This window comes from Leptidea sinapis, chromosome 44 (assembly GCF_905404315.1).
Source record: "Leptidea sinapis chromosome 44, ilLepSina1.1, whole genome shotgun sequence".
NCBI classification, from domain to species: domain Eukaryota; kingdom Metazoa; phylum Arthropoda; class Insecta; order Lepidoptera; family Pieridae; genus Leptidea; species Leptidea sinapis.
This window is the reverse complement of record NC_066308.1, coordinates 7877524-7888883: the sequence shown is the minus strand read 5'-3', so window position 1 is coordinate 7888883 and position 11360 is coordinate 7877524. Positions and strand designations below refer to the sequence as shown.

The window sequence follows — 11360 nt, the reverse complement described above, 5'->3', positions numbered from 1 at the left end:
AATGCAATATGAAAATATGCACACCACAGAATGTGAAGTGGTATTATTGCTCCGGACGTTAGGCTACAAATTCAAATGTTTTTATTCAAAATAGCATATTATTTAACTTATTACGAGTCAAAAACTAAGTACCACCCAATTTAAAAAGTATGCCTCTGACCTGAGAAGAATAGGCGTACGAAACTATTTACTTTAAATAAATATATATTTCATCAAATATAAGCTAATTTTATGTATCACAAATGAAAGAGAGAAACAATAATCCACAGAAAAAATAATCATATATCATTCATTCCCAAAGGCTTCAAACAGGAAAAACCAAACAAATCAATCATGTCAAAAGTGACAACGCGATCCACTTACTTTTGTAACATCGAAAAATATTTTTTATATAATTTACAAGATCTTATTTACATTTGAATTTATACTTATGACTACCGTGGTTAAATTAAGAGGGGTGAATAGAACAAACACAAAAAAAAGTTGGCCTTATGACCAATATTACACAGGGGAAAGAGATGCCAAATATAGGAAGAATGGTTCCGGTGAAAATAATTGGAGTGGAGCAAAGGTATGTTTCCAAGACTTACTATAAAAAGTGACTACTGCCGTACACCTACATGAATTGATTTTCTTAATTACTTCATACGACGGACCTAGCCTCCTAGGTTAACATTACTTTGCCTCAGTTCACGAAAGCTTACCTGAGGCGGGCCTGCCTACGCAAACCTGTGGGTCGTGCGTGCACCTATATTTCCCTTCCTGCAATAGTTACTAGTTAGACTCTATATCGACCACCCAGTACTGTTAACAGTATTGGTGAGAATTAGAACTTACATAAAAATTTGTACTTTGTACAGCCCATGCTATTCATTATCATCATTTCAGCCGTAAGACGTCCACAGCTGGATAAAGGCTTCCCCTAAAGATCTCCACGACGATCGGTCCTGCGCTGCCCTCATCCAATGTATTCCGGCGATCTTGAACAGATCGTCGGTCCATCTTGTGGGGGCCTACCAACACTGCGTGTACCGGTGCGTGTCATTCGAGGACTTTTCTACCCCACCGGCCATCTGTCAGTCGGGCTATGTGCCCTGCCCACTTCCACTTCAGTTTCGCAATCATTTGAGCTATGTCTGTGACTTTGATCCTCCATGCTATTATTATTTTTTAATTTATCCAACACCATATGACCTTACCATGCCGTTATAATTATATGCTTAAAAAGTTTTCATAATGATTTTAGTCGCTAGAAACTTATAGAGGCTGTTTCACTCGGAACTCGATGCATGGGCGAGGTGAATATCGCTGGAGGATACGTGGAGAGGCAGGCGTGGATCACACGTACGAAGGATATTTTTATAACAACACCATGCACGGCTATGGACTTATGTCTTTTCCTGACGGAAAAACATTCAGAGTTGAGTTAATTTTTGGCTGAATGGTAAAATAATGATTTTGCTACTAAAAGTCTTCAATAACCTTACGCAAAACATAGACAGTCAGAATTTACATCTATATCTACATTTTAATTTTATAGGGCAAATAATTTCAGGGCTTATTTTGTAACAACATAAGATTTGGTCCGGGAGTACAATCTGATGCAAAAATGAATAACGATGTTGGACTTTGGAGAGGTGCTCAATTGGTCAGACTAGCCTGGTCTCCAGTCTCGCCCAGCGTCATTCCCGACTTCATGGCGACCCCCCTTGGACGAAATTTTGTCGAAGCAATGCGGACTTTATTGACAGCGAGTGAAAGACTGATTGGAGAAACCAATAGTGCTATCGATTTACTTAAAAAGTACGGGGCTGATCCCAAAATGGCAGTAGATAAGTGGAATAAGTTATATCCAAAAAATTGCACAGACCACAATAGCCCTCTATGCCCCGTTGAATTTTTTGAATTCAATTATTACAACAAAATCTATAAAATACTAGAAACTAATACTCATCTTAATTCCAAAAATATCCAGGTATACATGTATTGCTATTACAAGTTCCAAGGTTGATTAAATTAATTTTTTGGGTAAACAAAGTATTTATTTTAGGACATATTTGAAAATCTTGAAACACCTGAAACTGAAAGGTACTATGCGTGGAATAACTCGAATGAAATGATAAATATGTTCACACACTCATTCCAACATGAATATCAAAGGGATAGTGATGAAGTCGATATCTATCCAATTTTATCTGGAGCAAGACACCACTTTCGGCGTCCTGGAGTAGACGAAATCAACTCTAGAACTTTACTTTTAACGAGCTACTTAGGTTATACTTCAAATGTTGCAGAGCTAGTCAATAGTAATAAAGCTTGTGCAAACGTAATGGATTCTCAGGGGAATTCTCCTCTCATGTATGCTACTGTAAGTTTGTCCCACAAAAACTATTTATATTTTATATTTATTACATTTCAAAGACAACAATCTCATTGTTTTTATTGTAGAGTGGTGATCAAGTCAATGTTATACGTTTTCTCGTAGAGGCAGGCGCCAATGTAGATAATTTTAATGATTCTTGTTGCACGGCTCTTGGAGTTGCGCTCATCAGATACATGTGTGCATACAAAGATATTTCAAATAACATAATTCTTCAAACATTTCTACCACCTCCAGAAGTTCCAATAACTCGTAAGTTAATATATTAAAGATAATAAATTCCTACGTAAGACAATAGTTACACTCGTGAAGACACAAGTGTAACTATTGTCTTTTATAGTATACCTACCTACATTTAAAAATAAAATAAATATATTATTATTTTTATAATGATAGCACCACAAGCAGTTGAGTGGAACATTAATCGGGAGCTAACGTCTCAAAATATAACTGGAAGCTTACATAAAAACTCAAGCAAAACTAAGAATATAAGTAACAGGAAAATTAAATCTCTAATATCCTTGAAAGACAAGAGCCCAAAAAAAGTTGATGCACCTATAAAATTACTAGATGAAACGGACTCATTTGATTCTGTATCAGAGGAAATGGACATTCACGACAAAGCTTTAAAAGAATATACAATCATAGTGAACAATTTGCTAATTGGTCCAGCCCCAACTAACCTGGCTGCTTATGCCTTTCAAGTTAATGATATGATCAGGGATATAGAAAATATGGAGGATGAACAAAAAAAGAATACAGATAAATTACCAAAAAAAACTGTATCTAAAGCTAAAGATACTGCCAAACCTAGTAAAGATAATATATGTACAAGTAAAGATATTATTGATTGCGTATCATTGAGTAGTGCTGAAAGAATAAGACTGGATATGTATGTACTGAAATATTATTCTATTCGATTCAAAATATTTATCATAGCAAGGCCAATTAAAACTAAGAGCTGAGTACTTTTTACAACTCAATCGATTTTGTGATATTATGATCGTGTATTGGGTCTTTCATAATATTATTTTTGTATGAACTATAATATAAACTCATAATTTATTTGAAAGCGATTTGAAAGTACATATTAACAAATAGTATTAAGTCCTTAATACAACATACACAAAACAAATATACCCATCACAGAAAATCTCCAAAAATAAAAGTGATCAATTTGGTGTCGAAAACTGCCTAGGTATTATATTAATAACGCTAATATTTATAACAATTATTTTAATTATACATATAGGTTGAATAAGATTAAACAAACGATTTTCGAGCTATTAATAAATGGTGCAGACCCAAGATTGGTCCGTTGTCCACATTCAGCTTTATTCATGGCAATTTTAAGCAACTCTCCGGATATTATAACTGCATTAGTAGAACACGGAGCTGATGTCAATGAAGTATATCGACAGGTAAATATAACTTCAGTATTAAATTTTTATATTTTTGTTAAGTGACTTCATGTCCAACGGTGTCCATTCGTCGTCTCATGTCATTAAATTAACCCCTTTGCAACTTCTCTTGTTTTGATTCCGTGCAGTAACAAGGCAAATAAAACATAAAGCATGGTGATCACTTAGCTTAAGGTATATTATTATAAATTAATTTGCCCTCTTATTCACTTAAGCAAGTATTTATGGTGCAAAAGTGCAGCCCATTAACATTTAAAAACAACGTGTAAAAATATTTTTTCATTTTAGTCAATGAATTATTCCCCATTGGATATTGCAATATCTCGTGAATTTACACACGAAAACTTTAATGTGGTCAAAGTGCTCCTAGAATGTGGAGCGGATGCTGATCGTAGAGTACCGTATTCAGACAATAGTGACCTAAACGGAGTTATAGGAGTTGGTCCCACGCTCCTGCATGCTGTTGTTGCGAGGAATTTGGAAACCGATATTGAAGAAGAGGTTATTATAATTTTATATTGTTGATGAAAAAGTCAATTACCTGCATACTACCCGTCGACTAGGATGATCTGATTACATATCCGTTGAAGTCCAACATAAATATATTATAGACCATTTTCTCACATTTAGATAAAATTCTACATTACAAATAAAATTGTTTCATTATCAAAGGAAGTTTATTTCGTTTCTAGGTTCGCTACCAATTGGTAGATCTATTGCTAGATAACAATTGTAACCCAGCTGCTCAGTTTCTTGGACGATCAGCGATCGACTTCGCAATGTCGAAAAGTATTGATATCTTAGAGGTCTTCATAAAAGGCTCAAAGACAAACCTTAACTGTATCATCAATGACCAGAATCAAAACATTCTTGTTAAGATGTTTTGCTTGCAATACTTCAAAAGCATTAACGGCAGTCAAAGATTACACACGGTAAGATCATAATGTAATATCTGATTTTTCGTTCATCGAACGTTGTTCATTAGATTAATTCTGCATAACTCGTTGCAAATATCTCCGTTTCGCGCATAATGGGACCTTCCCATTCAAACTTACTTCTCTTGTGATACTTCATCCACCCTTCCGGAATTGTCAACAACAAAGTTAACCAACAAAAATTATTAACCAAGGTACTTGGAGCGTGCGGCCAACAACTGCTGTAAATTTTAAATAAAACATTTAATTTAACGGAAATAAATGATATTTAACAATAAAATTTACATTTGACTTACCTAATAATAATTTATAATTCATTAATAGGCAGATTGAAATTTAATAATTTCATAATAGAATTATTGTTTTAATAACTCAGAAGTGTGCTACTCCGAGTGCTCCGCTGGCACTCAGGTAGTGATTGCCGGCTATTGTCCTCTGCCTCCACCATACCGCCTTTATCCACTTGTCGCCTATTACCTGTTGCGAAGTTGTTCTATACATTTTGCACTTTGGTGTTACGATCTTAACTATTATATTCAATTAATAGTATTATCTTTGTCTTAACTACCCAAAAATCTAATGGAATAACACAGTTACAATCACACGCGTTTTAATCCTTTAAAAGTGTTTTATTTAATATATTCAATTCATTGGGCTGAAATGCCGCTGAATCTTTGGTTGTTACATTTTTTTCGTCTTTTGAGCATTGGGGGTTTTTAATTATTGTATTAATGTTACATAAAGTATGACCATAATAAGTAGCAGTTTGACCCTTGAGAAACGATACATAAAATAAATTCTTTTCAAGCTTACGAACTTGCTGTTATACGGTGCGGATCCGTTATTACCATGTAAAAGCGGAGACGAAGCATATGCCAATATCTTTGTTTTCGCAACGAAAACGTTAGTGGAATTAGAAAACTCGCATGGAAAGGGAGCCCCTTCAAGTAGGTGAAGTTCTATTTAAAGCATTATCTTATCGTTGTCTATATTTTAAGTAAATATGGGATCATCATCATCCTCATCAGCCGGAAGACGTCCACAGCTGGACAAAGGCCTTCCCCAAAGATCACCATGACGATCGGTCCTGCGCTGCCATCGTCCAACGTATTCCGGCGATCTTGACCAGATCGTCAGTCCATCTTGTAGGGGGCCTACCAACACTATGTCTTACGGTACGTGGTCGCCATTCGAGGACTTACCTGCCCCAACGGCCATCTGTCCGTCGAGCTATGTGCCCTGCCCACTGCCACTTCAGCTTCGCAACCAACTTGGATTATATCGGTGACTTTGTTCTCCCATCTCCTCATATTTTATTTTTTATGCTCGGGAAAAAATTACTAGTACTTTTTATTTTAAGCTTCTGCCCCGGCGTCGAAATCAAAAAAACCTGACAGTAAAAATGATCCAACAAAAGCAATAGCTCTGAGTGATGATAAAGAGGATTACAAACAAGCTATAGATTTGGTGAAGGAGTGCGCGAGGCTATTGCATATTCGCTGGATTCAGGGAGGCTTGGTGAAGGAGCTTGTGGCCACAATAAATAAGTAAGCATATTTTATGTTAGTCCATCAACAAACTTGGTGCAAAGCATGCAGTCCGCAGTTCAAAGTCATCACAGTTGCGAAAAGTTGTACTTTGTCAGCTGGAATTTTAGCATTCCTGCTAGAAAATACCAAGCGAGGGTCGAACATAACACACGTTGCTCGAAATTGTCTAGCGTCACGAACCCGAAGTCGGTTACAATTATATGCATGTGCATACTACATACCAAACTGAGGTCCGTAATTCAAAAGGTATTTCGATAAGTAATCCGAGATCAATAGTATTTTGTCTCCAATGTACAGTTATATAAAGATAGTGACAAAACACACTTGATCAGGGTTGATATATTTGAGTCTTTCGAGAATATGAAGCATGCGCTGCACGCGACAGAAGCTTTTGTAAACTTGAGTACATTCTTTATATTGAATCTTAATTTCTTCTTCATAAAATGTGAGAAAGAGTATGAGATACCATTTCACGTTTTGTAAAATTATACATCATAAATTTATACAAGAACACGCTGATAGACTAATCGGTAATTCATGGGGCACTCCACGTTAACTTGACAATATTAATTCGTCAAGCGACGATGTTATACGGATCTTTTTCTACTTGCGGAAATAGTAGTCTAAAAATATGACAACGTAAGGACAATATAGACTTAATGGTTTGGACTGCTTGTCTTGTCTTGAGTTCCTGTAATGAAGTGAGCATAGTTTGCGACACTATCAAACGACCTGCAAGCACGTTTGCCCTACGATAAATAAACATTTTCCGTCCAATGGCCATCTCGAATTCCTTCACCTAGCGCTATCAGTAAAAGCTTTTAACACACTTGCTCAAAAATGCATTTACTTACGAAGTCTGTATGCGAATGTATAAGAATTCCTTAAGAAGTATCTCATTTTTTTTTGTATGGAATAGGAGGACAAACGAGCGTACGGGTCACCTGTTGTTAAGTGATCACCGCCGCTCACAATCTCTTGCAACACCAGAGGAATCACAGGAGCGTTGCCAGCCTTTAAGGAAAGTGTACGCGCTTTTTTGAAGGTACCATGTCGTATCGTCCCGGAAACACCGCATAAGGAAGCTCATTCCACAGCTTTGTAGAAAAGAAAGCTCCTTAAAAACCGCACTGTGGAGGACCGCCACACATCCAGATGGTGGGGATGATATCCTAACTTTTGACGTGTCGTGCGAAGGTGGAATTCGGCGGCAGGAATCAGGTTAAACAGCTCTTCGGAACACTCCCGTGATAAATGCGGTAGAAGACACACAATGAAGCGACGTCTCTACGCAACGCCAAGTGATCCAGCCGTTCACAGAGCACTGGGTCCCCAACAATTCGAGCTGCTCTGCGTTGCACGCGGAATGAATCCTCCTTTGAATCGCTTTTGTTCAAGATTTTATCTTACTTTATTAAAAAGAAATTGAGAGAACAGATGTTGGTATGTTTATGTAACAAATAACCTGTTAAGAAAAGCGTTAATAAGACTTAAGCTAATAATCGTAAACACGTTGTTTTTTCCCTTATAAAATAAAGATATGCATATTTCCAATTTTCTACGATTTTTGAATGCGCGCCATTTTCATAGTAGGCGGGTCCTCATAGAATGAATTCGACGAAGAGAAGAACCATGGAGCGGAAGAGAGCTTTCGAAAGCCGTTGTTCGTTGTATGTGGACAAGGCTTAGATACGCCAAAGGTGTTTGTGACTTTCTGGCTTACTTATAGGGAAATTAAATTTAAATTGATTAGATAAATTTTATTAACTTTAACGTTAATCATTTCATTCTGCTTGTCGGTTTAATCCAAGTAGTTGCATAATGTGTATAGAGATTAGAGAAATCTATAATCTATGACTTAACAGACTAACATTATATGGTATTTTTTTTAAGATTCAAGCACCGGCATTGGAATTTAATTCTAAATGAATGGAAAAAAAAGAAATGTATCGGTTTATGGGTAACGCCTCATCGATGCCTCGAAATTTGGAAAATTCTAGGAACGACCAAGAATCAAATATATAAAGATATGACAGTTCTAAAACACTTGCTCTGCATAGTGACTTTTTTAGCTTGGCGTTACTTTGATCCTGATAAAAGAGATTTAAATTTAGGATCGAAAGTAACGGCTGTTGTGAAAGGGCTAATAGAGAAAGATGTACGCCACATGTTGAATCAATATTTTGGCAATTCTAAATATGCCATGCAGGATTTATGCTGGAAACGTTCTTATGTACAGCCAGAAACTATGGAAGCGGTAATGTATTATATTATTATTATTTTTGGGCCATAAACACAATAATATATGACATAGTAAAGTTATTATAATTGTAAGGCCAAACCAAAGGTGATTGAGGATTGATTGTTATACATAAGGCCAACGGCACTTTATTATATTTATTATAAAGTATAAAAAGTGAAGTTACAGGGAAAGTTTTTCTTCGCAAAACTCGAAAGTATGTACAGTTGGATGAGATTTTTTACATTTAAAGACCTACTCACGTGTTACCCGACTGTTCTATATAATTTATTTTTATAGCCAGTATATTGAACGGCGTGATAGTAACGTACTAATATACCAAGTAGAAACCCTGTTTTGAGATAGAAGTTGCCTACCATTAGGTCCAGGCAGAGAGATCTCAAACCTTTAAACAAATAGTGCTTGTATACTTCTGCTTGGTGGCAGCAGTGTCCATTTATAAATAACGAAAGAAAGAATAGGTCTCGCTTCTTATTAACTCACCCAGTTAGACATACTATTTCTATAGAGAATTATGATAGCATAACAGTTTTCGTTCGCCGTAATTAGTTATATACTTCATTCAAAGGATTATTAAATATATCGTTGGTTCGATATATATACCCGGTTCAGTGTTCTCCTCAATAATACCTTCATTCACGCTTATGATTATTCCAATCATAGAACGATTTTCTTGTTTCAAGTGGGCCAGACTTCAAAAATCTTTTGCAAAACCCCTAATGTCAATAATCACGTAACATTATATGACCAGCGAGCATAATTGCTCTTGTGTTTTATTTTAAGAAGCACAATAATTAAAATATATAAATATTGTATAAATATTAAACACAAATAATACAAAATTATTAAAATTAAATGAGCTCTCTTTTTTTTCAGAAAAATAAGTTCAATGTCTGCTTCGAATGTGCTTTACCTCTAGAAGATGATTATATTTTATGTGGTGTCTGTAAACTAGTTTCATTCTGCTCATTTGACTGTATGCGAGTTAATATTGATCGAGTTTCCTGCCATCCCTGTAGTGATGACTTGAGTAAAAGATATTTTCCCGAAAGTAAACCTTTAGTGGTGGATATTTTAAAACCATGAGAAATACAAAAGCTGGCATTTAATTTGTTTTTAATAATGCCTATTTAATTTATATTTGTTTTAAGCTTTTCAAAATAAATCAATAATTCTGTAGAGGCTTGGAAATTGAAATGAATAAGTGTAAATTATGTCAAATATATCATTTTAAAATATTGAAGTTGTTCTCATTTCGAAGCGATCCTTAAGATTCCAGTCCTATGCCAAAGAATATATTTTAATAAAGAATATATTAAGACTCACTCTGCAAAATCAATGAAAGAAATAGGGACTCTTGCGGCCATGCAATAAGGTGTAATTCAAATTGCACAGCGCTTTTATTCTAAATTTTAATCCACCTAAAAGTTGCCTCTCTTTCTATCACGTGACTCTTACCTGTACCTAACGAGTAAAAGGTTAGGTAACTTAAAAAATAGCTCAGTTTCTTCCTCGTTAGAGTAAAAGTGTTCTGTGGTTTCCTCTATAATATAAATAGGTATGTAATCGTAATTTTAAATTAATATTATTTCGTTGTCAATCCTACAATAGTTGCAGATAGTAATGTATGCGTTGCAAGACCACGACGTAGTCAAACCTACTTAGTTAGAAATAAAAAGGTAGCTATCATGAATGGTAATTTCAAAATTAATAATCACTTTAAATTAATTGTTTCAGCGTCTTTAGGAAGCTTAAAAATATTTTTTTGGATTGCAATGACCTTTAACATGCATTGCGTTTTTTATGGTTCTCCATTTTTCAATGATCGGTTGGACCAGTGTAGTAAGGTGACTAGCAATGCTCAGTGCTCACGCGTGCTTCACTATTCACTACTCCTTACTGGATAGCCTCTCTGTAGAGGCTACCGCATGTACTTACGCTTTCGACAACTACACGGGAGTGTAGGAAGACAGGCCTGCCTAAGCTGGCAATAGGTACCTACGTAAGTATTGGTTTTCTATGAGTAGATACTGTGGTCTGTGAGATCACTAGAATTATAAAGTGTACAATTTTTAGCGTAGGTATGAGGACTGTCAATGGCCTACCACCATCAACCTATTGTAATCCGGTGAATCAAAGGATTGAAATTCCTATTTAAGATTTTAATGGAGAAGGTGGTTTTAAATTATTCAGTGTTGGTAACCTGGCAATAGATTGAACAACATGAAGAACAAAAATTCTCAAGAAATTATTATTTGATACAGTCAATGTGTTTTATCGAGAGTTTTTTAAATATTCGGGTATAAATAGTGAGCGTAGCAAAAGACGAATGATGGTAGGCAGAATTTTTTGCTTTTATCGTTAATGTCTTTTTATAATATATGAGGGGGCAAACATAAAAGGGGTACACGTGATGAAAATCTACATGCATTCCATACTCAAACTGCGCCCTAGGCCTCTCGAGGAAATACAGAAGCATTGTCAGCCTTTTAGGTAAGCGTACCTAAGCCTAACCCTAGATGTTTGAAGTTGATAACAAATATTGGGAACAGAGACGAAACATAGGTAACTCTAAAAAAGTATTCATCAAAACGGATCCTCCGTAAGTGACTATTACAATGTTCCATATTGCGGCTTTGTATTTATACGCCATGATTTGTCTATATCTGTATTTAGAACGTCATTGCCTTCTTATTATTACAATATTATTCTTCTGTGATTAGTATTAAGATGGCACATGTTCTTATATTCAAAAAAAATACTCGGAAACAATATGACTCATATGAGATACTATGTCAATGTCAAATGTCAATT

At 35.5% G+C, this 11360-nt stretch overlaps 1 protein-coding gene across 9 annotated transcripts; it reads left to right on the top strand.

Annotated features, from left to right (window-relative positions):
* Positions 1–347: 347 nt before the first annotated feature.
* Positions 348–9772, top strand: LOC126977222 (ankyrin repeat and MYND domain-containing protein 1-like). Of its 9 annotated transcripts, XM_050825937.1 has the most exons (13): positions 348–571; positions 1247–1420; positions 1556–1975; positions 2051–2368; positions 2449–2632; positions 2777–3272; positions 3633–3801; positions 4090–4302; positions 4494–4733; positions 5545–5683; positions 6097–6283; positions 8180–8543; positions 9423–9772. In XM_050825937.1, exons 1-13 carry the CDS (start codon positions 431–433, stop codon positions 9630–9632), a joined length of 3255 nt encoding a protein of 1084 aa, XP_050681894.1. In that variant the 5' UTR covers positions 348–430; the 3' UTR covers positions 9633–9772. The 9 variants fall into 9 exon arrangements, 7 of the variants coding, with proteins under 7 accessions (XP_050681894.1, XP_050681895.1, XP_050681900.1 ...); XM_050825938.1 differs by lacking the exon at positions 4494–4733; XM_050825940.1 differs by lacking the exon at positions 348–571 and having other exon boundaries at positions 1314–1420; positions 1541–1975.
* Positions 9773–11360: the final 1588 nt, after the last annotated feature.